The sequence below is a fragment of the Ceratotherium simum genome, chromosome 2, assembly GCF_057802395.1.
Source record: "Ceratotherium simum simum isolate JZ-2026a chromosome 2, ASM5780239v1, whole genome shotgun sequence".
Classification (NCBI taxonomy): Eukaryota; Metazoa; Chordata; class Mammalia; order Perissodactyla; family Rhinocerotidae; genus Ceratotherium; species Ceratotherium simum.
In genome coordinates this window covers 35,982,930-36,009,929 of record NC_141901.1, presented here as the reverse complement: position 1 = coordinate 36,009,929, position 27,000 = coordinate 35,982,930, and the positions used below count along the sequence as shown (strand labels likewise).

General features: G+C 49.1%; 1 protein-coding gene across 2 annotated transcripts; it reads right to left on the bottom strand.

Moving 5' to 3' along the window:
* Positions 1 to 4,708: 4,708 nt before the first annotated feature.
* Positions 4,709 to 24,673, bottom strand: CFAP45 (cilia and flagella associated protein 45). Of its 2 annotated transcripts, none has more exons than XM_004442769.2 (11): positions 24,518 to 24,673; positions 22,405 to 22,541; positions 20,321 to 20,465; positions 19,807 to 19,977; positions 18,454 to 18,632; positions 16,520 to 16,649; positions 12,408 to 12,554; positions 9,823 to 9,936; positions 8,982 to 9,175; positions 5,295 to 5,519; positions 4,709 to 4,907 (listed from the first exon to the last, which is right to left on the bottom strand). In XM_004442769.2, exons 1-11 carry the CDS (start codon positions 24,671 to 24,673, stop codon positions 4,829 to 4,831), a joined length of 1,677 nt encoding a protein of 558 aa, XP_004442826.2. In that variant the 3' UTR covers positions 4,709 to 4,828. The 2 variants fall into 2 exon arrangements, with proteins under 2 accessions (XP_004442826.2, XP_087297157.1); XM_087441031.1 differs by lacking the exon at positions 24,518 to 24,673 and adding an exon at positions 23,243 to 24,504.
* Between the last annotated feature and the right edge of the window lie 2,327 nt (positions 24,674 to 27,000).

Sequence of the window (27,000 nt, the reverse complement as noted above, 5' to 3'; positions counted from 1 at the left end):
ATCCACATGTCCAATGGGACTTGACCTTCGAATTTGTAGAAATAAAATTTGCCTTTGATTTTGGCATCTGGATTCCCCCGACACATATCTGCAGAGGGCAACTGTGGTCCCCCTCAGCCCCCAGGGCAGCCCCAGACCTGCCTTCCTTCCGGGGAGGTGCCAGGGAAGGTGTGTGGGAGCTGGCAGGTGTCAGAGCTAAGCCAAGTGTGTCTGCTTCAGAGCCTTCCCCACTAAGCCATCCTGACCAGCCCTCCCTCTGCTCTCCCTGTTTGTTTCCTGTTGCCTGGACACTGGCAGAAGGGAAGGTGCTGCCGGAGGGGGTGGGGCTCAGAGGAAATACACCTCCGCCAGGACTGGCTGGGACTTGGAAGGGTTAACTGGCAGGAGAGCAACATGCCCAGCCCAATGGATAAAGTAGAAGGTTCCCCACTTTTCCCCCCTTCCTCCCTCCAACAACTCACCAACTCTCCCTACCCAGAAATGTTCAGAAGAGCCTTGTGTTTTCAGAACTTTGGACACTTCCCCACATGCTGTCAGGTTGCACAGCAGCTGGGGTAGAAGATATCTGAAGGGGTGCCCTGTAAAAAGAGGCTGGACTTGTTTTGTGTGGTCCCAAAGAGCAGACCTAGGGCCCCACAGTGATACAAAGGAAGACATAGAGTGACTCAATATTCAGAAAAACTTTCTGAGCATCAGGGCTGATCTGAGATAGTTTGGATTGCCTTATGAGGTAATGAGCACCCTGTCTCTCAGGGCATGCAAGCTCAGACTGTCCAACCATTTGATTAGAGTTTACAAAGGAGATTCAAGCACTAGAGGGTCTTTGAGGTCTCTTGTAGCCTTGAGATTCTATGATTTGGTGCTCATCCCCACTAGCCGGGGTACACTATTTCCCCATGCAGAAAAGCTCTTTAGCTCTGGGAATTTTCTCCTGCTCCCCACTCCCACCCACCCACTTGACTCTTCTTTCTGGAAGTCTCCTGAGAAAGCCACCCAAAATCTTGATCCTATTGTTGTCCCCACCTCATAGTCATCAGAGGGCATTGAGGTGATGGCTACTCATCTTCCAAGGAGACAAGTAGAATGCAGGAAGAAATGGAGAGCTTACACTGCAAGGAGAATATGCCAGCTGGGAGGGTGTGAGCTATGGAGCTAAAACAGATGGAAGGTCTAAGCTATTTAAAGCCAGTCAAATCAAGAATAACTTAGCCTTTTCTGGGAGTCTAGATTTCTATGATGTTGGAAATGAGCTTCTTCCAGGTAACCTCGGCATGATTTGCCAGGATAGCTCTCAGACTATGGGAGGGAAAGGGAAGAGGGTCGGGTCACCTTGGCAGCAGCCTGGAATGGGGAAGAGCCCTCTGGTCTGGAGTGAGCCACCCCTCCCCCCCAGATCTCCTGGGGCTCCCACTCTGCACAAGGAACAGTCAGAACGGATGAGAGGGAACTCCACGGCCTCCACACCCAGACTTCTTGTCTGAGACTCCAGCGTCTCCTCTCCACCGTCACCTAAACAGCTGCCACCCTTCCTCACCCCGAAAGCCCTGACTGGCTTTGAACTCTGAGCCCCTTTCATCCAAGCCTAATCAAAGTGCTTTTACTGAAACCAATTAATGCCCAGCTGTGACTCGAGTCAGAGATGGGGATGCCGAGACTTTCAGAGGTGCTGGAGGACATCCCGGCACCCCACTGAGTCAGGGACAGCCTAACTCGGCCACCAGGGCAGGCTGCTGAGTCATGGCCAACTGGAGCTGTTCTGTGGCAGTTGCAAAGGTTCGGAGACCGCCTCCAAGCCACAGCGGATCATGATGCAGGCAACAGGCACACGTGAGCAGGTAGAGCATGGAGCGGAGCCAGGAGCCCAGGGACACGTGCCTGGGAGACAGCTGCCTGCAGACGTGATTCAGTGCTCTAAGGTGGAGCCCAACCACTGGATTTTCCAGGCTATACCAGTCTGACATTGCAAGGACCAGGAGACCCAAGGAACAGAAGCAAGGGAGCTAGGAAGTCAATCAAGTACCCATATGACTAAGTCAGTAGCTTGGGCACATCTTTTTGCAACCCTCTAACATCTTTACATCAACAAAGACAATGCACCAACAACACCTCCTACTTATCTCCAGATTTCTCCAGCACTGGTCTACCCTTTGCAGCTTCCCAGACACCCCTGACTGGCTTGGAGGGGTGCGCAGAGCTCATTTCCACCCCTGCACACTGAGAAGAAGAGCTCAGAAGCTGAAAGCCAACCCTAGGAGAAAGCACTGCCCACCCAAAGGCCCAACCTCTGGCTACAAGTCGGAGGCTGGTTGTTCCTGATGGACTGGCCCACTAAGTCTTCAAAAGAATTCCAGAGATTTTCTCTCTTCTTTGTCTCCAGGCCCCACCCCTACTCTGCAAGCTGGGCTCACACAGTCCCCTGCTGGCTCTGCCACCACTATCACGCAGTCTGACCCCACCAGCTCCCACTTAATGCCAGGGAACTTTTCCCTGTAATTATCCTCACTGCCATTCCTGAGTGAGAGGGGTGGAGGGTTTATAAAGAATGCTCAGCTGTCAGGAGTGTCCCACTTCTAGGAACTACGTTCCTGCTGATGAGTCAGGACAGACCTGAAGCCCGAGGAAGCCTGTGTGGGACTTCACAGGAATCCTGAGAGAAGAAAGCAAACTTCTCTTCCACATCATAGGCCAATTCCAAGAACTCCTGGAGGGGACAACCCTGAGGGCAGAACTCTGAGATTCTCTCCCAAACCATCTTCTCCTGCTCGGAGGTGGCTATATTGCCTCATCTCCAAAGCCAGACCTTATTCGTGTAACCTATAACTGCCCGCCCCCGCCCCACATCAAGACAGTCTCACTTTTAGTCCATGCAGCTCTGCATTTGCACCAGCAGCAGTTCTGAAGTGCTAGTCTTGCTTTCAACCTGTGAACTTGGCCCATTTTTCTCTACATGGGCTCAGAAGTTAGCAATGGACATGGACCCCCCTTTCTTCTTGACCTGTACTCCAGACAGCTGGTTCCTCCCAGCCTGAGAGGGATGACTTAGGTGGGGAGCTGGGAAAACTCCAGGCACCCACAGCCCTTTCTGGCTTTCCTGGGAAGAGGGCCCCCTGAAACAGGTAAGGGCTTGCTCTTTGGTCCCTGCAGGTATTAACTGTGCAGTAGGCAATGCTCAGAGAGAACCTAAGCAAGTAAGCCAGCCGCAGAAGAGTGCCAGAATCCTCAGTGGCATTGCCATGTCTTCTCTCCCATCCTAGGCTGGGTACCACATCTTTCCAAGACCCCTAGGGAGGAATGTGTCAGCTTCCCTAGGTAGGAGGGTGCACTGAGGGGACTGAGCAGAGACAGTGAGAAAGCCTCTTCCCCAAGCAGCTGGTGGGGCTGCCCACCTGGTTGGCCAGGCAACAGTCTTCCCTGCTGGGGAAGGTGGAGAAGACCCTGAGGAAGCTGCCACTGTCCTGAGGAAGAAGCAGCCCAGGAAGCAGCTTGCCCACTCTCCCTGGGCCCTACGAAAAGAGGACTCTTGCCTGAGGCCCTTGTAACTGGGCGTTGTAAACACTAGGAATGCGCCCAGCAGCTGTCCTCTGCCTCTTCTAGAGCAGGACCCATTGAGGGAGACAAGACTGGGCTCTGGATTTGAGAAATGGAACACGGGCTGGGGGGGGCAGTGAATCCCATAGTGATGGGAGCTGGATAGAAGCCTTTTCTCCCTAAGGCATACAAAAACAGGGAAATGGTTCCATCCCTGGAAGCTAGCATTTCAGCCCAAAATGGGAGCCTGATAATCAGGGTCCTTCCAAAAAGGCTGCAACTATTCTAAAGGTACAAGAAATTTGGTGGCAAGCAGCAGGGGGAGAAAGCAAGAGCAGACCGGCACAAATGAGAAGCTTCCATGAGGGTGGAACCAAGTCTGCTGCTTTCCCAGAGTGCCTAGAATGTACCTAGCACATGGCAGGCACTCAGTAAGTATTTGGGTGAGTGAATGAATGAATGAAAAGTATTTTGGGGAAAAGGGATAACTGTGAGTTATCAAGCTAACACAGACAAAGACGACTTTGGGGAGCCCCACTTGTTCGAGTGAGGTGGACAAGGAGAGCCCAGCCACTTGAGTGAGGGAGGCCACTGTGTCTGGGTGAGGGGCCTGGGCTGCCAGGGTGAGGAGTCGGGTCCTGGGCATGCCCTGATGGGGGACGGGGCAGGCGTCTACGTTGCGGCACTGCCTGGAGTTGAAAGGGCTCTGGCAGGAGAGGGCTGAGACAGGAGGGTAAGCCCCAGGTTCAAACACCACCCCCTCCAAATAGGGGGTCTGAGTCATAGGAGTGAGCCCACTAAGAGCTCTGCCTTGGGTGACCCCAGTACCTCCTTCCCCAGCTCAGCCCAGCCAAGCTCTTGCCCCAGCCCCTCCCTGAGAGCATCTCTCACTTCTTACCCTGAAATGCCTCTGAACTGGGTGTGAAGTAGGGGCAGAGACAAGATTGGCTGAAAGTGGACATGATGACAGCATCCCAGAGGGTCACAAAAATGCCAGGAAACACCAGGACAAAGGGACCACCTGGCTTAGAAGAGGTGATCATGAGAGAGCATCCTTCCATTCCCTGCCCCTGAGCATCACGCCACCCACAGCCCGACTCTACCGTGACCGATTTTGCTCCACATTCAGTATCCTGTAGCAGCCACATCCACACATTAAGAAAGCTGGGCTGTTCCTTAGAGAAGTAGAATAGATTTAATCTGTAACTACGAAATGTCTAGGTTAGCAGCAGTTATGGACACCCAGAGACTGGGCGGAATCTGTCCCCTGAAGGCATCCTGAGGGGCACGGAGGCATCCCTCAGTTCACAGAGGTGGCTGGCAGGATGTTAGCTTTGCGCTCAGCTTCGATGCAGTACTTCTCAGGAAGGCCAGTGGCTCTGCAGGGGAAACACAGGGCAGGTGTAAGGGGGAGGGTGGGACCAGAGAGGAGGCAGCAGGAAGCAGGATCTGGGTGGGGTTTATAGAAACTGGAGGCCTGCACCCCCAACCCTGCTCCCACAATCCATCCCCCAAACACATTCCCGTCAAGTCTCCAGCATCCTGCCAGGGAGTTCCCAGAGAGCCAGGAAGAACCAGTCCCAGAACTTTCTGCTGGAGTCCCCTTCAGAAAGCAACAGCCCATGTAAGCCACCAGTCAGGAGAAGGGGCCATCCTGAGCGCCTCTGTCATGGTCCCTTCATTCCCTGAGTCCCACGTTTTCCAGTCTGCCATGCCATCTCTTTGAGGAAGTGGTGAGGAGCTGGGGAGAAGGGATGCCAGCGCACCTCAGCTCTTCAAGCTTTTTCTTCTTGATATCATCAATGCGCTCACGCCGCTTCTGGGCCTCCTCTTTGAGGCGCCGGCCCTCCTCAAAGGTGGCGATCCGGTCCTGAACCTGCTTCTGCTGGTTCTCGCGCACCTGGCGCCGGAGCTCGTTGGCGTGCTGTAGGCGCCCTGTGGCCTTCTTCTCCTCCTCCAGCCGCTCCTTTTCAATCTGCTCTCTCTGAGCCCTGGAGGACGGACACAGGTTTTCAAGGGGGCTAGGCTAAGCTGGCCCAGCTGAGGAAAGGCACTGGGGGAGCCTCCTGGGTGGGCTCCTCCAATGGACTGCCTCAGAGACCACAGCTGTCCACACTCTGGCCCTCTTCCCTTGGCTCAGAGATCAGCCCAAAAGCTGCCTCCACGCACGCTTCCCCCTCCCACCCAGCCAGGACTGACTTTGGGGGCTGCAACTGTATGTCATGGGCATCCTTAGAAGGGCCTCATGTTTGGTTTAATGCTGTGCTGTCACTGTTTTGATATTCTTAATTTTTGAAGAAGGTGCCCACATTTGCATTTTTCCCTGGGCCCTGCAAATTAAGTACACCTAGGGTTTTACCCACTGGAAGCTATTGTTCCTGCTCTCTTATAACAATGCAAAACTCCTCTCCAGCTTGTTCTAAGATATCTTTCTTTCTCTCTCTTTTCCTTCCTTCCCACTAACAATAATAATGACACTAACAAAACCAACAGAGGGAATGCTTAGGAAGTTAAAAGAAGTGATAAAGTCTGCAATGCTAGCTCTCCTTTGTTGCTGGAAGAAGGAAGGAACTCAGCCTGATATCTCTTAGTTCTCTTACTAATCCAACTCTCCAAATTCCTCTTAGGATCCTCTTCCACAAGAACACTTCGTGGACTCTGATATCAGGGGGAAATGGCTGATGCAGACCAGATAGCCTCAGAAAAACTTAAATGAAATGTATTCACATCTCACAGGAAATGCAGTCAGAGGCCATCTTGAGCTAACATCTTATTTCTTTCTCGATGTAAAAAACCAAACACAAAATGTAAAATCATCTTAGGCAGGGACCTCTCACCTGCTCTTCTCCCCTGGGGTCACTCATACCCCAACAAAGGTACCAAAAGCACTGCTTCCCTTACTCATCTCCCTCTAGCCGTCTTCCAGGATCCACCATACATGGGGGATCCTCTCAGCTCCCAGCAGCTCTTTCACACCATGCAAACACCTCTGAAAATTCTACAACTACTGCAGAGCCTTCCCAGTTTATCAGAAGAGAACTGCTGGCTTCCTTGCCCATTTGTATTTAGACACCAAATCCCCACTGCTCAGACACATCTATGATAGCAGGAAGCCTCTCCTCTTCACCTTGCCATTCTTTTCCTATATATAGAACAGTTTTCTGTTGTTTCACATTATGTGAAACAAAGTGGAAACAGGGGACCTGTATGTGTCACTAGAGAGCCCCTGGGGTGGCAGGCAGTTGAAAATCTGAATGGGAAAGAGCTTGGTCATTTCATAGGGTTGGGGCAGTGATCATGGAGCCTGGCTGCATTACCACCACCTGGGAGTTTTCAAAAACTGCTAATGCCTGGGCCTCACCCCAGACCAGTTAAATCAGAATCTGTGGAAGTGGAGCCTGGGCATCAGTACTTTTTGAAAGCTCCCAGGCCTTTCTAAGAACCACTAGGTAGGGTCAGCTATCTGCTTAGTCAACAGGCTGAGAGTTAAAGGCCTCCCTCCATCCAGAAGCAGGAAGTCCATATATAGGCCACAGAGGAGGCCATGCTTTTGCAGTAGGAAAAGCTGGATTGCTGGCTATGGCAGAGACGCTCCTAGCACTTGAAGACATCCACCATGGTGGTCACATTGCCCTGGAGACACTGAATCTAGATGCTAACCTAGCCCGACAGGTGAAGTTGAACTTCTCCAAAAGGCTGGTCTAGCTTTAATAACTGGCTAGTACATATGCTTCAGGCAAACAAAGCAGAGACAAATGGGTTAATGGCAAAAGTGGGACATTAATTTCTTTCCATTAACACTTATTAGTGCCTGCTAAAGGCAATAGATGTCCAAGGGCATAGAAGCTGGGGAGGGCAGACATCTGAAAGGCAGTCTGGAGCCCAGGGGCAGAATCTTTGGGGCCATTAAGGAAGCTGCCTTCTTCACCAGGTATCCAGAGACTATGGCACGACCCCTGAGGGCAGGGAAACCTACAGAGCCAAAGGGCATCGCAGGTAGTGGGGACAGGCTGGGGACCCACAGTCCAATAAAAGACCAGGAACCTGGTTCTGACAAAGACAGAAATTCCTACAGATCTGCTCTGCCTCTGGCCAGGGCTCCAGAAGTCTGGTCTGGCATGCAACTAACCGGAACAGTACCAAGAAAGACCTGGAGCACGTAGACCAAGAAAGCTGGACTGCACCACTCAATCTCTACTTTTTTTTTTTTTTTTTTTTTTGTGAGGAAGATCAGCCCTGAGCTAACATGCATGCCAATCCTCCTCTTTTTGCTGAGGAAGACCAGCTCTGAGCTAACATCTGTTGCCAATCCTCCTCCTATTTTTTTCCCCAAAGCCCCAGTAGATAGTTGTACGTCATAGTTGCACATCCTTCTAGTTGCTGTATGTGGGACGCGACCTCAGCATGGCCGGAGAAGCGCTGCGTCGGTGCACGCCCGGGATCCGAACTCGGGCCACCCGTAGTGGAGCGTGCACACTTAACCGCTAAGCCACGGGGCCGGCCCCTCAGTCTCTACTTATCAGAGCATAATTTCTGTAATTTTCTACCTCCCCCCACCCCATCACTTCGAATTTTGTTTGATTTTTCTTTTGAAAAATTCTGATCTTATAGATCCTGAACTAGAGCGAGAAGAGACTCATTCCCAGACAGGCCAGAACAGTTAGAGCCAGGAGAACACCAGGGGCCAGGTCTGGTGGTGGCAGAACTGACTGGTAGGAAGCAGAGCAGCTGTAACTGCTGGCTGCTTTGGGGGTAGAAGAAGGGGGCAGGGTTAGTGAGAGATGTGAACACTTGCTTCCACTTATGTGTTGGAATGATCATTGAGCCAACAGAGAGAACAAAAATGAAAGGATAAAGAGCCGGCAAAGCAGGAAAGATGGATAAATACAGATGACGTCCATCAAAATATGAGTCTCTAACATTCTTCCTACATGAGCGGGCAAGGACAGTGTTTTCGTCTTCTCTAATATCTCCCATAGCATCCAGCACAGAGCCCTGAATTTACATCAAGTGAATGGCAAAGACCGCCCTTAAAGCCCTGCTCCAATGACTCACAACCCTCAGTGTTTGAAGTCCTTCTCTCCATCTCTCCTCAACCTCTCCTGCTGCAGTTTCATCCCTAACTTGCAGGGGGACGTGGAGGTGGGTGAGCACAGAAGGATCAGATTTATACCTCTACTTACACCTTTAATGCTCCCAAGTAAATAATCCCAATAATCCCCAATTCCTTAAACACTTCTAGTTGCTATTTTCCAATTCTCTACTCATAAAATTCTTGGCTCAAGTGTCTTTGAAATATTTCAATCATCCATCTAGTTACAATGACCCCACCAGCCCAGTCAAGATGGATGCTCATTTGTCTGTGGACATGCCAGAACGCTCCTCTCTACCCAATGCAAACCATCCCTGCCACAGTACAAGGAAAGGAAGCCAAGGTTCCCAGCCCCTCCTACCGAAGAATCCTCTCGAACTCATCTCGGTCCCGTTGCACCTGGACGGCCAGAGCGTGCTCCTTGAAAGCCACCTGTTCCAGCCGACTTTCCCGCAGCCTGGCCTCTGTTTCCATCTTCTTCTGTGCATTTTCCTTTTCCTTTCTGCGCCACTCTCTGTCTGCAACCTCCTGGTTGCGCTTGGCCCGCAAGGCATCCTGGGAAAGGAAAGGATGGGGAGACCAGTGAAGGTGCAAAATAACGCCCTCAGGCAGGTGATCTCCTTCTCCTTCTCCCTCCGGATTCTCTCTTGCTCAGGTACCAACCAGGTGCCCTTAGGAAGACACCTACTTAGACTCGGACACAGCCTACTCTGAGAAGCTCCATGAATTTCTCTAGCAGCAAGGTTATTCTAGAAAGAATAGATGGAATCCTGTCATAGAACTTTCAGGTCAGAAGATACCCTGAGGGGTCATCTTGTCCTTTCACCCCACTCATCCCAGTTCTTTCCCTAGATCTCAAACACCTCCAGGCGGTCCTGCAAGTGCTTCTAATTTTAAAAACTACTAATGACGGAGATCCCACAGTTTCTCCTGGTGACACATTTCAATGGTTAGTTAAGGTTGAAAGTTCTTTATGTGGCAGCCAAAAGCTTTCTCTTGAACCTTAAGCACGCAATGCACTGCTCAGGCCTTGCTGCCTTAAGCATTGGGACCAGGCCTACCCCTTCATTCTCAGACTACTGAAGTCTAGATAACTTGCATCCTTTCTTCTCTATCTCCACCCTTGAGGCCATTTTACAGGCTGTCAAAGGACTAGTTAAGGGAGTGGGAGAGGCCAAGGGAAGCCGAGACTAAATAGATACCTGCTCTGCCTGGTAATCCTGGGCCTTCTCCTGCAATGCCCTCAGGCGGGTGATCTCCTTCTCCTTCTCCCTCCGGATTCTCTCTTGCTCAGCCTCAAATTCTGCTTCTCGAGCCTGCCAGGAAGAAAAGGACTTGAATAGCTCCCATTCCCCCAGCCTGGCAGAGAGAAACCAAGCCCCTGCAACAGTCTGTCCAATTCCTCCCCTACCCCTTCCCGACTCCTTTTGAGGTAGGGCAAAATGACTAGCAATGCACGGACATAAAACCAATTGGTATTTGTAAAATGCTTCATCATTTACAAAATGCTTCCTCCTGCGTTATTGCAGAGGGTCCCCACAACATCTCATGAGACAGATATTACAGATGAGGAAACTGATGTTCATGGAGATCAAGGGTCCTGCCCAAGACTGCACAGCTAGTCAACTGCCAAACAGGATTTGAATGCAGGTATCCTGAGCCCAGCCTTCGTGCTCCTCCCACTACTTCACAATTTCCAAGTTGCAAGGCCACTGGGCCAAGTTTCTAGAAGTAACAACCGTGGCTTCCTGCCTGTCTTGTAAAGTACAGCAGGTGGAGGTTATCTCATTAGTCCCTGGGCAAGTGGCCAACCATGCTTTGGGCAGTCCCACAGCAGTTAGCAGATACCTAAGGAGTGAACCATCAAAATTAGCTCCCTTTGCTAATGTTGTTCTTTCTCTGAAAGAACAAACATATCCCTAAAAATTTCCCAACTACCATTCTTGGGCTGTCACAAGACTAATGGCTCAGGTTGGGTGGAAATGTGATCTTCCCATAAAGAACGTTCCTCAGCCCTTGTTCTACCTGCTCAGACTTCTGTGCAGCCCAGTGAGTTGCCTGCTTGTGAGCTGTGTGTACAGTTGGCTGAGTGTCAAGCTTGTCTCCCAGTTCCACCTTGCCCTAGATGCAGGGCAGGGAACTCTGGAGTCTTCCACAACCAATCTCTGTCTTTAGCTCTGAAGCGGCAGCCCCGGCTGCAAGAACAGAGACTGCTGTGAGGTCAGGGAAGGACTTGGATATACCTGGATACTTATGGTGGGCATGCCCAAGTGCCTGATCTCTTTGCCAGTCTCCAGCCTCTCCCAGCTCCTCCCGCCAATGACCTTTCCATGTATGAAGACAAGACATATTCCTCTCCTGCTCAGAAATCTATGGTGATTCCTCATCATTCCATGCATCCAGTTCTGCTCAAGTCCTGAGGCATTCCCAACAACTGCTCTCAGCTCTCTGTATCACCATCTCAATTCTTATCATGACCACCCCAGACTCCATGCTGCAGCCAGCCAATCTGTTCACTAACTCCTACACATGCTTGGTTTATCATCACCACCTTCACCCATTCAGAGGAATACTGGCTGAGTTCCATACGATGTACATAGCATTATTCTAGGTATGTTCAGCCTAGTCTGAACCTGGACACACATTGAAGCATTCAGGATATTTTGAATCAGTCAATGACTAGGTTCACAAGGTTGCTGTGACAATGAAATGAGACAACACACGTAAAGCACTTAGCATGGAGCCTACACACAGACGAAGTGCTCGATAAACAGCAGTTGTGTGATCGTTATTATGCACAAACCATCTCTGTCCCCAGTCTTGCATTCTCACTCTGTTGCCTGCATCTCCCCAGCATCCAATAAGAAAGCTAAAGCCAGTAATAAGCTTTGTAGAGCTTGATTTTCTGTGGTTTGCATTTGGAGTATATAGGTGTATCAGACATGCCTTTGCAAATTATACCCACACCTGCCCATCATTAAGAATCACTACTATAGAGAAGTATGATATGTTCTCTGTCATCATGGAACCTCCAAACTAGCAGGGGAGACAAGACCAACACATGAAGAATTGAACATCTTTCCTGCCACCTTGAGTCCTGCCTTCTCTGTTTACATAAATCCATGTTCACCCCATCTAAAGCATGCTTAAAAGCTTTCTTTTACCCTTCATTCCTCACAGACCCCATTACTCATTCCATTACTCAGTTTTGCCCCAGAATAATGAGTGGACACATTCACAAGCTGCATCTCTCTGTAACTGTTTGCGAGTGCTGCTCCCTGAGCCATGGTGCATTTGTTATAGGTTCTACAGTGGGGGGAGGGGGGCTATGGTGCGGAGAAGGCTCTGTTTTCTGAACCAGCACCCAGTACAGGATGCCCAGTATAGGAATTTTCACAAGAAATGTATGGGGCAGCTGACTCATGATTACTGGGGATATAATTATCCACATCATGAGGAATCCACAAAAACTTGACTTCCACCAATAGTTTTAATTTTCTTCCCTGCCTGCACCTGACCTTACCCCAACTTCTAATCAAAGGTGTTAACAAGGATAATAATACCCTAATTTGGGTGTCCTTTCCAGGCTACTCTCTGTTAATGAACAAGTGGACTAGCCAAGATGAAGGCAAAAAGAAGCCAGGCCCTTGAACTGAGGACATGAATTTTAGAATGAAGACCTGGCTGCCTAGCATTGGAGTTCCCTTAGTTCTCAGGCCTGCCTCTACCTGTGACAGACATTCCATTCCTGCTCAGAAGTCCCAGGCATCAGAAACCAAGTCCCTACCATCTTCTTCTTGGTGAACTCCATCACCATTTGGTCTGCTAGCTTCTCCTGAGCCAGCAATTCTGCTTTCTGTTTCTGGTTTTCATCATTGATGCGCTTAATCTCAGCTTGCATCTTCAGTTTTTGCTGGTGCCTTCGTTCCATGTCCTGCCAGAAAAAGGAAGAGAGCCTCAGAGTAGAAGGGGACAAGACCAAAAGACACTGGCACATAAGGACAGAGAGACACAGGGAGAGGCAGGGAGCAAATGCACTGTCTGCGGTCTAGCTTCCATTACCATCCTTTGTTACAGCTGTCCTTTCAAGGGTCGTCAATGACATCTTCCAGCCGAATGGCCTCTTTGCAGTCTTCATCCAACTACTTTGCGGCAGCCCCTGACCCTGAGGATCTCTATACGCTCTCAGGAAGTGGAGGCTCTTAAAATTCTCCTCAGTGTCTCCCACATGTCATGCCAAATCCTGTCCTTTGTTATATGTGTTCCACCTGCCTTCAATTTCCTTCTCCTATTTAAACCCAAACTTTTGGTCTTTATTCAATGGTGATGATTAAAATAATAAGTATTGCCCTAATTGAGTACTTTCTATTCATTGGGCACTTTATATAGCCTATGTCTAACACCTAAATACATCCAAAACCCCGAAAGGCAAGCCTTGTTATCTCTCTTGTGCAGACAAAGAAACCGAGACCAAGTGACTTGCCCAGGGCCATATGGCTAATAAACTCCAGAGCCAGAATTTTGAAACCTGGTCTATCTAAAGTTCCAGCCTTTGGAAATCTTTCTTTTTTTTTTTTTGTGAGGAAGATCAGCCCTGAGCTAACATCCATGCTAATCCTCCTCTTTTTGCTGAGGAAGACCGGCTCTGAGCTAACATCTATTGCCAATCCTCCTCCTTTTTTTTTTTTTTTCCCCAAAGCCCCAGTAGATAGTTGTATGTCATAGCTGCACCTCCTTCTAGTTGCTGTATGCGGGACGCGGCCTCAGCATGGCCGGACAAGCCGTGCGTCGGTGAGCGCCCGGGATCCGAACCCGGGCCACCAGTAGTGGAGCGCTTGTACTTAACCGCTAAGCCATGGGGCCAGCCCTGGAAATCTTTCTTGATTGCCCCAAGTTTCAATTCTCCCTTAATTTCTGAATCCCCTCTGCACTTAAGATGGTGCCACACCTCCTGGGATTTGATTATACACTGCCTTGTAGGTCCCCATTCATTTCCTATGCATTCATTCTGTCCCAGCTAGAGGACAGGGACCATGTGTCACACCTCCTCTCTTCCCAACAACATGTAGCCTAATGTGAAGAAAACAGCAAATACTCAATAAACTATTGCTAATTAAGGCAGGGAAGGGGGGACCAAAGTGAGTGGCATGTGAGAAAGAGAAAAAAAATCTTAGACACAGAGAAACACAATGAGTGATGGAAATCAGAGTACCCTGCGTACCCTGATGATGGAAATCAGTGACCCTGAGTGACAAGATGCCTTCTCAGGAAGGAGCCTCTGCCCTTCCCAGCCCTGAGCCTTTGAAAGCTCCCGATGATCAGACCACTTCTGAGCCCGAGCACATGCTCAGGTCCCAGCGCGGAGGGTCACTGGAATCTTGTGCAGCTGGCCTGCCTATACCCTCTGATCAATTTCAGACTCCTCTTCAAACTCTTCTACTCATCAACTCACCCCATCTCCCACACTATTTCTGGCTCCTTCCATTTCTTCAAAGACTAAACTCCTCCCTGGCCTTCCAGGTCCTCCTCAGGCCAGCTTCTGCCCTGACTCACCCAAGGCAACTCAGCTGGCCCTCCCCCAGTTTGGCTCACTGCTTGGTTCAGGGCTCCTTCCTCCAGGAAGCCTTCTGAATCAAATCAGCACAGCACTGGTTGCCTCTCGCCAGGTCCACATGGTGCCTGAGTCAGGCTGCCAGCATTCTCTCACTCATAGTGCCTGCCTCTTACTCACTCCACTCTTCCCCTTCTGCCACTCTAACTCGCACACTTGTTTTTCCTCTTCTCCCTTTCTTCCTTCCTTCCTACCTTCTTCCCACCAGTTTTAGGCCTGCCATTGGTATCCTAGGCATTATTTAATCTCATTGACCCTCAGAGCTAGAAAAGCTGCTGACCTCTATGACTTACATACAATCATGTATTAATTTACTTACTTCTTAGGCTATTTATTTACTTTTTGGTCTGTTGTTTTTGTTGGCTCATTTCATTTCTAAGAAACCAAAGGACTTTCCCTGTTTCTCATCTTTGAAGCCATTCTAAAGCAACCCCCAATAAACCCCCTTCCCTCTTCTCCATCTTGTTAGCAAGGTGGGGAAAGTGCCTTTGCGCCACCCTGAGAGGATAAAGCAGTTCCAAGCTGGGAAGGCACAGGTTTCTACCTTAAAATTGCCTAATATTATTTCCTGGACACTCGGGGAGTGCCTCTTAGAAGGACATCAAAAGGACAGTGACACAACGTCAACGTAATGGTGTTGACTCATTGATGCCCTGAACTTTCTCAGTGAACCCACCAATTCCCACTCCCCACGATCTAGTTGGACTTTCCAGTCTTCATCTCTCATCTGTTTCCCTGTATGTTTACCCCATACCGCTCTTTCCTGGCCCTTTCTCTCTCTCTCTCTCCTGAGTCAGGAACTCAGTCAGGTCTCTCCATCTTCTTGGCCCTGTTGGGCCTCTTCTCAAGCAGTTCACAAGGCTACCTGCCCCCTTGTCTTCCTTAACTATCCAGGCGATCTTCTCATCCCTCACACAGATCCCCACACTGCCTGTGCTCTGAGAAGCCTTCATAATTGTAAGGCCACCCATGAGACCCTTCAGTACGCCCTGTCACTCACCACCATCAAATGCACTGGGTGATGACAACACAGTCTTCCACAGACATGGGGGAGGAAGAGAAAAGGAAAAGAATACGTGTTCCACAAGTTAAATGGCACCGTGAGGAAACAATCAGACAAATCCGAGTGTGGGACATTCTTCAAGGCCACTGGCCTGGATGCTTTAAAATATCAGTGTTCTAAAAATAAGTGAATAAATAAGGGAACTCTTCCAGATAAAAACAGACTAAAGAGACTTAAGCAAATGCAAAGTGTGAACCTTGATTGGATTCTGGTTTGGAAAAAAAAAACTGAAAATACATTTCTGGAACAACTGGGGAAATTTCAATGTGGATTAAACATTAAATGATATTATAGAATCACTGGATTAGATTTTTTGATGGGGGGATGTGATAATGGTATTGTTGGCACAGAAGTCAATGTTCTTCAGAGAGGCAGTTTGAAGCATTTAGTAGTAAAGTGTCAAGATATCCACAACTTACTTTCGCATAGTTTAACAATAATAAAATATGTATATACATCTACAAGAGGCAAGTAACTAAGGCAGATTAACAATCATTAAATCTAGGTGAAGCATTGATGGGTGTGGTACAATTCTTTCAACTTGTCTGTGTATATAAAAACTTTCAAAAGTAAAAAAATTAAGGGAAAAAAAGAATAAATGCTTCAAATGCTTGCCAAACCACTCACAGTGCCAGGGGCTTTTGTATATTGCAACAGATCAGATAAGGCAAGTAGAAAAGGATTTTTTTAAGTCTACTTGGTTGGGGCGGGTATGTCGTCATTTCTTTTGCAATGGATATGCCTACTAATTTTATTTAGGCTAACAGGAAAAAAGGGTTTGGCTCCTCAACACAATTAATGACATTGGAATGATACTTTGAATGAAGTAACAGCAGGGAGCCTGGAACTAGGATACTGCTACTGTTCATCCACAAAGTGTATAATATCCCTGGATAATTGAAAGAAGACTATAAAACATCCCTATGTTTACTTGTGCAAAGCATGTAGCCATCTATTTCCTGTATGTGTCCATCCACATGAATATGTCGCTCTTGGACCTCAAGTCCTGGGAGGCAGGGACAGCATCTATCCAAATCACTGCTCACCCCCCAGCATGGCGCCACAGCCCAAATAAATGTCTAATGTGGCAACAGAAAGTTGATGGTGATGATGATGTGAAATGAGCATGTGCCTGACAGAAAATCAGTCCACACCCTGAAACCCCAGCATCTTGGAGGGCTTTGTTGCCGTTGCTGGTGGAACTTGGCGTTGTCTGTCCAGTTACCCTTAGATCCTCCTCTTGGAGCTGTTCCATATACTCTAGCATCTGCTCCTTCTCCTGCTCCCGCTGCTCAGCAAGCAGTGATCGCTCCTCCTGGTTCTTTTCCATCTGTTCCACGATGTGCCGTCTTCCTCTGAAGGGAAGAGTACCACAGTGTCTTAGAAATCAAAGGTCCATGTCTTTCTGCTCTAACCTCCCTCCAAAGTACCCCCAAGATGGGACGCATCACAGGAACAATTTCACAAGTGCCCCCCCAAAATCACTATGCTTCATGGACCCAGACCAAAGTCCTTCCCTAGAGTGTCCTAGGGGGTCAGTCTTCTCTCTTCCAAGCTCCTGGTTCTGGGGCTCACCCTACTTGAGATTCCTTTTCTTCATTTGTTTGCCCAAGAGTGCATCCCACGTCATAATACACCTTCTCCCTTTCAGTGTGTAAAGAGCTTCTGAAATCCTGCCACCTCCCAAGCCTTCCCAGAGTAATCATAGGGAACCAGCTTCCTAGGCTGGCTTCACAGGGCTTCAGAGTTAAATGCTCAGGACTTCTCCTTCCTCCAGTGCGTCTGCTATCACCCAGTGTGTCTTGTCTTCCCACCCACCTCCCATGTCTAGTTTGGTAGCTGTGTTTCTTGTATCCTATCTCACATTTTAAGACTGCCAGCTGCCAGTGGACAGGGCTGAGTCTGAGGAAGTCTTTCCACTCAGCAATGCCCTAACTCAGCAGTTAAAAGCAGAGAAACCAGATTCTCAATCTGTGTTGCCAGTGACTTCCTATGTGTTATTGGGGTGCCAATAAACTGGGAAGCATCCAGACCCCAGGATATATGAGTAAAGGCTGAGAGAATGAGAGAAGACACAGATTAGAATAGGAAGCTAGAGAATGGAGTAGGAAATTCACATTCAGAGCACTTGAATGGCTTCATGACTCCAGATGAAATAAACAGGAGTAAGGAGTAAAAGAGTTACACGGAAGCAGGTTTGGACTCAATATAAGGACCAGCTCAGATCATCAAAGCTGCCTAATGAGGCAGGGATTCTTCCTTCACTGGAGCTATTTATGCAGAAAATGAAGAGATGCTTAGCCATTAAATAAACTTTTATTTGGAGCCTACTATAGTGTACCTGGTACCTACTGGAAATACAGAGATGAATGGGACAAGAGAACAGAATACAGATGGGGAGAGAGAAATGCCATTCAGTGTGGTACAAGGACTATTTATAGAGGTAATTCTGGTATTATATGGTTGTGTTCTAAATCTAGGACACTCTGATTCTATACTTTACCTGCTCTGGGATTTGTCCTTTTCTGCAAAATGAAGGGGACTGAATTTATTCATTCTAACATGTATTACATACCTACTACAGGCCACACACTCTACTAGGCCCAGGAACTACAAAAATGAATAAGACAGGGACCCTGTCCTCAATGAGCGCACAGTCTAGAGAGGGTTGGAGAGCCACAATGCAAGGTGTAAACGCAGTGTGATAGGGTCCAGAGAAGGGAGCCACTAGCCTGCCTGGTGAATGAGAGAGGTTTCTCAGGGGAGGTGACAGCAAAGTTACCTACTAAAGGAAGAGAAAGCATTTTCCAGGGGGAAAAGGAAAGAGAAGGGTATTCAAAGCAGAAAGAACAACAAAAGTCATGAACTTGTGACAAATCCTGGCACGTGGGGGGAAGAGGGAAAAGCGTGGTATGGATAGCAAGAAATGGTGAGAAATGAGGCTGAATGGGGGCCAGATTGTGAAGCACCTGTTATGATCTTGGAAATAAACTTTGAGAAGTTCTGTGTTTCTATGTATCACTTCATAAAGGTTTTGAGATAATAATAGATGATGATAACGACCATTTCTAGTCTATTCCTTCTTTGCAAGGCTATGTGGACCTAAAGATATATGGAAATGACCTAGGGAGGGAGATGCCCAAACCACCTCTTTCTCACCGGATTCTTTCCTCCCTCCTCTTCCTATCCAGGTCCTCCTGCCTTTGAATGGATTTCTGCCGCTCCACCTCCATCATCTGATCCAACCGCTTCTCCTCTGCATCCAGTTCTTTTTGGATCAGCTGCTTCTCCAGGATTTGGGCATCCCGGATAGCATGGCACTTGGCATTGAGGATGATCTGGGAAGTGAAAGTGAAATTGTGGCACTAGGTCTGGGAGTAAGGATAGGGAGGAAGGCACCACGGGGGTGTGGAAGCTGGAAGGGGATGAGAAATACTATCGAGCATGCTGGCAATGTTCATGTGTGCTCACAAGCCCAGAAAAGCAAGAGCATTTTTATATTCACCCTTCCCCTTCATATAGTTCAAATCTAACATTTACAGGCTCCTGCTAAGTGCTAGGCTGTGCAAGGAGAGGCCCAGAATGGCATCTGTCGGGGTATTGGGTCTTAGATTTCGGGAAACCATGGATCACTCTTTGGGAATATGACGAAAGCTACAGGCCCTCTCTTCCATAGAATTCACTTACATATATATACACACACAAAATTTCCATACAACTTCAGAGGTTCATGGTTCCCCCTTAGGGGCCCATGAACCCCAAGTTAAAACCCCTTGTTCTACTTCTCAGGGAAACTAAAATACCTGCAGAGGCCAAGCCATTAGATTTTTAAGCTGGAAGAGCCCAATATGACACATAAGGAGATGAAAAACCATGGGCCATCAATAAGAACTACAAAGTAAAAGCTTTGGAAAATAAAAGGAGGTGTAAGCAGAGAAGATTTACCTGAGAGACAGAAATTATAGATGAAGGGGTTGGGGAGTCAGCATTTTTCATTTGGTCAGGAAATGAAGGAACATGCAAATGAGGAACAAAACAGAATTCAAATGAGCTCTGGTCTCTACGCTGTCTGCTAAAGGAAGCACTTCGGGCACTTCAAAAACAACGCAATTGCCTGGACCACAGTATGCGGCCAGAATTGAACTCACAGGACAAAAATAAAAGTAATATCTTCACATTCACAAAGCCTCTCCCATACATTAGCTTATCTAATAATTCTGCTAAGTAGTTTTACCACCCTCATTTTACAAGCGAAGAAAGTGAGGCTCAGGGAGGGCAAGTGACTTGCTCAAGGTCACATAGCTAGCACATAGCAAAGCCAGTCCTCCCTCTGATCACAGAACTTCGGTGGCAGGTGTAACTCTCCCCCGTCTCTCCTCCCCACCCAAAGCCAGCCCCTCACCTTCCGCCCCTCCTTTCCCCATCTCCAGCTGGAGCCAGTGCTGTCCAGAGTGTGAATGAGAGGAGAGAGCGGCAGAATCCTCCGAGGAGGGAAGAACGAAGAGGCCCCACCTTGCTCACGTCCTTGAGCTCCTCCTCCTGCTCCATCCGCAGCTTGTTGGCTCTCTGCAGGAGGTTCTGGGCCCTCTCCTTGGCCGCCTCCTCTAGGTCACTGAGCTTCTTGTTGTTCCTCCAAACCATCTCCTTCTGTTTCATGATCTTCTTGCGTGTGGTCACTGCATCCTAGGGGAGACCAGTGTGGATCAGTGGGGGATCATTCCCTGTGCTCTGTGCCCTGGCACTAGCCTGGCTACCACAGGTGATAATATGACTTTTGCTTCACACCATTATGCTATCAGACCCAGAAGTTTCTCAGCCTGGCTTTATCCTCACCGGCCCTCTTCCCGCCCAGTGGCCCCCACACCTGGTCTTCATTCTACAACATGTCTTCATTGAGGACACATTCACACCTCGTTTCAGGGGCCCCTAACTAGAGCTCCCAGTCTCGTGGGAAGCTGGCCTCTCCCCAGCACATTTCTCTTCTGCCCCCCATCTGCAGAGACCAGGGCTCAGGGAGGTTAGCTACCACGATGGCTTCCTTCTCTTTCCTGAAGGCCTGCTCCCTGGCCTCCTGTTCTTCTCGAGTCAGGACGTGGGATGCCCATTTGATCCGCTCGAACTCCTCAGGGCTCATGATAAGGGATTCCCCTGAGGGATCCTTGGTGGGAACGCTGACGCAAGGAATAAACAAAATTAGGGAGGGGAAGAGAGGAAAAGCTCTCAGCACCACGGTGCAGGCTTCTCTGCTCTCTTCCCCCTGCCCCCATCATTGCCAACCCTCCAACAGGGACTCGGCCAATGGCAGGAGAGACTGCCAAGGGCACTATGGGTCCACTGGGGACACGGGGTCCCAGGCAAGGGTGAAGTGGCATCACAGGCCAAAAAGAGACATTTTAAGGACGTTTTCTAAAAGGTCCAGTTCATCTGTTACCTTCTCTGTGCAGCGTCCGTGACCCTACCCCATGTACACATACTCCAATCCCCCCCAACCAGACCAACAGACCACCTCCTCCATGGAGCCCCACCACGCTCTGCTCTCACTGCCTGTGTTTTGGCCAACTGGGAAGAGTCTGTTTCCTTCCCTGGATTACAAGCTCTTTCAGGACACAGACTCTGTCTTAAGCACATTGTCAGCCTAGTCTCTGGCACAGTGCTGGGCACAGAGTGAGAACTCAAAACGAAGCTATTGAATTGAACTTTAAAAATAGATTATTCCTCAAGGATGACATAAAAGGGTAAGGGGACGCCAGACAAGATGCTAGTGAGAAACCTAAACGTCCCTGTCCCTCCAGCTAAAGAGAGAAGCTTTGAACCCTAAATATTAATTAAAATCTCTGATCAACAACAGTTGGAGACACGTCTATAGACCTCTCCTTTCTAGCTGCACAATGCATTCAACAAACCAATAGCTAATTATAATGATTATAAACAAATGACATACATTAAAGATGGACCAGGGAGTAGCAGGGGGGTGGGAATAAAGCTGCTTCTGGGTGAGGCAATTTAACAGGCACGTGGCAATAAGACGCAGACGGTCTGAGGCAAGAAGTGAATCCCCATCTAATAAAACTAGTAGGAGGAAGGGACCAGGAGGTGGACCAAAAGAGTGAGTGGATTTAGGGCTTAGCCAAGACCTTGTGGTTCACTAAGTGGTGTGGCCCAAAACAACCCAGGATCTGGAATGACCAGGAATGATCTGAATCTGAGACAGCATCTCGTGCTGCTTTCAGCAGCCCTGACAAATAACCAGCAGCTTCACCTCCCCCGTGTTTTCAGGATTAGACCATTCCAAGAAGGAAGCATTTCTTGGGCCCCAGGGCTGGCTGCAGGACTGTCAACCATGTCTAGCCATTTGACACCAGGGCTCCTGGAGCTGTGTCCCAGCTGTGTGCCTCCTCGGATCGTTGAATTCTGGGAATTCAAGCTTTTAGCGGGTGGAGTCAGAGTTCAGAGAAGGGTGTCAGAGAATGAAGCACTCACGCAAGAGCTAAACCGCTGAGCAACAGCGTTGTTGGCTCCTTTCACATTGCTGACCTAGGCCTAAAACCCACAGGAGGGGCCCAAGCAAGGGGACAGCTCCAGTCAGGATGCCAGGCTGAGCTAATCCCAAAGGAACCCAGGAGCCCTTGGGAATTTCCTCTTCTGGTTTCAGAGCCTGGGAAGCAGCCAGGGGGCTAATTAGGCATCTGATCAGTTTCCCTTTGCTACGGATTCTTGAGGCAGCCAAAAGGAAGTGACTCATCGAGACCATTTCCCTTTACCAAGCGCACTAACGGGGGCTCAGAGAGGGCCCACTACGCACCTCTCCTCTACCAGCCCTACGCACCTCCCCTCTACCAGCCCCTTAGGTCCCACAGCAGCCAGAAGAAAGGGAAAAGAGAGAAGCTGGAATCAAGGGCGATGGCAGTGACAGACACAAGAGGGGGAGAGATAAGAGGCGCCAAGATGGAGGAGAAAGAAGGAGAGCCACAAAATAAAAAGGAGGAAATGAATAGGAAAGAAGTGGGGACTGGACTGACAGAATGACACCAGGTGGGTTTCCCATCGCCCTGCTTAGGTCCTCAGCAGAAGTGCAGGCTGGGAGGAGGGCACCGTGCCCTGGACACTCACATGAGCTCCCGGACCATGTCCCGGGTGATGAGCTGGATGGTCTCTGGCTTGTGCTCCAAGCCCAGGGCAGTGAGAGTTTTCTGAATGGTAGGCTTATCTCGGAGCAGCACGATGGGGCTGTCGCTCTGGGCCAGGGGCTATGGGGTCAGGAAAGGACGGCTCAGAAGCTGGTCACCCCACTTCCTGCTGGCTAGTCCTAACTTCAGGTATAGCCTTCCTCTCTCCTGGGGCTTCCACCCCATCCAGTGGCAGGGAGGCTGGCTAGGGCCCAGGCTGCAGGACCCCCAAGAGTTTCCAGGGCACTGAGAAAGCAGCGTGGTGCTCTGCGCTTGAACATGGCTGGATACGTTCTGTACTGACTGGCTCTTCTGAGAACAAGGCCACTCTACAACTTATGCAGATACTCCTGGATGGATACGGGCTAAAGGTTGCTAGCATGCGTCCATTCCTAACCTGATGAATTTTCATTCATCAGGAATGAAAATTTGGGATCTCTAGGTTCTCCTCCCTTCATGATTTATGAAAGACGAAATAATTATCTCACTAGGACCACATTGTGGATTGGAAGCCATACAATTTGTTACAGACTCATCCAATCTATGATATTCATAAATTTTAATCCTTTCTGCTGATTAATTTACTTTGATCCTCCAAAAGAGCCTTCTTGAGGGAGTTAGAAATGGCTAAATGGCCTGGTGGAAACCTGCCCTTAAATCTAATGTGATGAGGGAGCCAGTGAGTTAGAATTCAACAAGAAGAATACAGATTAGATATATGCTTTTTTCAAAATTTTCTGACCATGAAGGAATTAGATAATTAAAAGAATGAAATTACTTACTTCAGGAAGCCTTTGAACACAGGAGAGAATTTCACTTGTCATTAATGTCGTGACTGTGATCCTGAGTGGAGGCAGGGGGTGGCCTCAGTGGAGGTACCTCCTGTCCTGAGAACCTCACTTTGATAGACCGTGCCGGAGTGCTGCTGCCACCTGGTGCCCATCTCTGCTTCCAAGCGGGCACCACTCAGTCATGCCACAGGTCACTTCTGCCCTCTACTGCTGGTTAACAGACTGCCTGGACTCTCACCCAGTAATAAGGCCAAAGGAATGGCGCCAGGAACAGGCATTTTTCTGATTGCCCCCCTTTGCTAGCCACCAGGACTAATCCTGGAAAACTCAGCCATTTCCAGATCTATCTTCACTTTGACTAGAAGACTTCCCATGAACCCAAAACAAAAATGTCCGTAAGTGAAATTGCATTCGTTCGGTTCCTCCTTTGTCAATAGGAAAATTCCTGCAGAGTGAGGATGTGCTAAATAAGAAAGACGCCCATCTTGAACCCTCTGGTAAGTCCCTTTTGATTCACAGTGAGGATAGTGAGGAGCAGGGATAGATAGCTCTCCTCTCCCCACCCTGCCCACCGCCAGGGGTGTTCACACCAGTCTTCACACCACCGCTGGCATCTTTCTTCTTTCTCTTTTCACTCTTTATCTCTCGCTGCCCATCTCTCCATGTCTCTTTCTCCTTCTTTGCTTGCCTCTCTTCCTCCTCACCTACCGAACTTCGCGTGTACCAAAGCTATTCCAGGTAACGCTCCAGCTCTCCCCCTCCAGACTAAAGGAGTTGTCAACCTCTTAGTCTGGATGACATCTACAATTAAAGACCTGCTCGTTTGCCAAAACGAAGTAATTGTGTTAGTTGAGCAACTGGGAGAGGAGGATAGTTTTGTGTTTTACTCTGAGGCTGTTCTTGAATGAGGGGGAAATAGGCTGTTCAGTGTCTGCCAGCTCGGACCAGGGGCCCTCAAACATTTTCATCGTGGGGTGCTCCCTGAGCAACTATCCAGCTCTTTGCGGCTGAGCCTCCTTTCGACATTACAACAGATTTTTAAATCAAGGATTGCAGGGGTGGAGGAAGCCAGGTGCCCCTGTTTGCATAGGCCCCACTAGACATCAGAGCTCCACCACTCGGGTCTCAGAACTGCCCTCTGTCATCGTCTAACAGTTACCTGGGAGAGGGGGGTGACTTGCCAAGTGCTAGCTTTGTCCTAAGCAACACTAGTCCCTGTCACTGCCTCCAGGTGGCAGCTACCTGGAGGGGCTGGGAGAGGGTTACCTTGATACCTCCAAAGAGGCTCTCATCCACCTCAGAGCTCAGGGCTTTGGTTCGATAGCGAGTCCTATTCCTTGACCTGATGGAGGTGGCAGAAGAGGAGCTCAGGACGCCAGTGGTGCTTAGTGGCTGCAGGGAGAGGCAGAAAGTTTGAGTCATCAGTACTGAGTGTCATCTGGACCCTGGGCAAAGTAAACACTTCACCAGCTGAAGCTGGGTGGAGGTGGGTGGGCATGCAGAAAAGCCACTGAGGGGAAGCCCTGGGTGAACCCTGAAACGTAGGAGACACTCCCACAGAAGCAGGGAGTTCTCTGGGTAGGGGCCAGGCACAGTAGCTCAGCACAAAGGAACATTTCTGTAGTCCCTGAGCTGAAGAAGGCCACGTCATCGTGCAGTATGGAAGGAAGGAGGAGGAAATGGGGATGGCAGGAGGATGACCTCATTGTCAGCCTGGTCCCAATTTCCCACAAGAAAATCCTCTTGTGAGGCCATGTGGGCTTGCCTCCGCAGAAATGTATAGTGTCCTCTTCACCTCCAATCTTCTCAGCCTGAGCTCCAAACCCCCTTCCCAACTGACACTACTATTTGAACTCCTTCATGTCTCCACAATCTCACAAGGTTACAGTGGGGACCAGAGGACATTAAGGATGGAAAGCATCTCACCCACAGCTTGCACGTGGTTGGTGCCTAATAAACTTCAGTGGATGAAGGATGAATGACTGCCAGCTACAATCAAGCAAACTGGCTCCTAGTGTCCACTACATGCTCTTTCACTCCCCTTCAGTGTGCATTCATTCATTTTTAACCACACCACATCTACCGATGCTTGGAGAGTTCCCCATTTAATGAGTTGTGGGAGACAAGGCTCATCTCTGACTATAGAAGCTGAAAACATGGGATATTTGCCTTCTAAGCCTGCGCAAAGGACCTAGGCTTAGCCAAGCATATCACCCAAGCCTGTCAATGGATAGGGAACTAGTGATGCAAGGAAGGAGAACAAGGAAAACCTTCTGACAAAGGCAGCAGTGGCAGCCATGCCGTGTCTGGGGCTATGCTGATAAGGACACCAGCAGCAGTACCCCACGTCCAAAGCTGCCAGTGTTGGGGGTACAACAGTGCTTCACGAGTCCTTGCCAGACCAGTTCTGGCTTGTGATTTTGGCCTCGGTTCCAGCTGCAGAGCCTCCCTTTGTTCCCATTTTCCAAGCCTAGTTTCCCAGCCTTGGTGTAACGTCCGTGCGTGAGCTCTCCAAAATCATCTCAGTACATTCCCTGCTACTTAAATTAGAGTTCTGGCTCTGTTGCTTATAACCAGGGATGCTGACTAATGAAATCTCCTTTCCCAGAGGTCAGTCTAGCCTCAGCTCAGCCCCCAGAGGAGAAGTCTGTCTCCAGGAGGTGGTTTCAGTGAGGATGGTGGGACAACTCCATGCTTAATCTAAAGCTGATTCAAATCTCACTTTGCAGGAGCCCACATCTCCCACAGTTCTCTAAGCTGGGATATCTCGGGGGAATGGGCTGGACATATGGGTCTACCAAGCCTGGGAATCAGCAGCGGTCAAGCGGACAGGGCAGACGGGAAAATGGACCATGCATTCCAGGTCACTCAACACTGGACAGTGTGTTTTGAAAGCTCTCTCTGATCTGCCATGACCAACCAGACACCCCTAGCACCTGTTCCACCTGCAGCAGGTTTTCACACTAAATTGGGCGATTATTCTCCTGCTGGCTCTGCTCCATACGATGAGCCCCGCTGTGTGTACCCTTTCCCTCACTGCCTGGCACAGCCAGCAAAAGGCTTACAGACGGAGCCTCCCTTCACAGCCTCGGTCGGCCCAATACAGAGCAGAAAAGCTTGGATTTATTCAAAGATAAATATAGCATCCCCAACGACGCCTAATAACAGACTCTGACGGGCTATTATATATGAGCGGTGAGCAACTGCTCCCCTTTCCACTGAAAATAGAATAAAACAAAATGAATAGAAATTGCACTTGGTGGGATTGAGGCTAAGTATTGGGAATAACTGGAAAAGGTGGAAGATGCTGGATCATGAGGGATGGTGTGAGTTCCGTATATAATTAAGGAAAAAGGTGCAGTGCCTGGCACACAGTAGGAGCTCAACATGCATTTAATGAAGAATAAATGAACGAACCCAAGCAAGATGACCTCTTGAGGGCTGCAGACCAGATTAAGATGGAAACCTTTCCAGAATACACCTGCCTGACTCCAGGTCACTCCACCAACCACATTTTCCATATCATGTATGTGGTCTGCACTGTGGAAAATAATGCATGTGAAAGGGCTACGGAGCACGGATGGGAAGTATTATTATTATTTTGCATTTGTTTTCCCATTTCATTTCAAGGGCTGCTGCAGGTTTGCCCTTGTGTTCAGGTGTCTACCGGACTGTGGGTTCCTCCAGGGCCGAGATTGCATCACCTCCTTCCTACGACCTTGGTACCCAGGTCAAGAGGAAGTTACCCA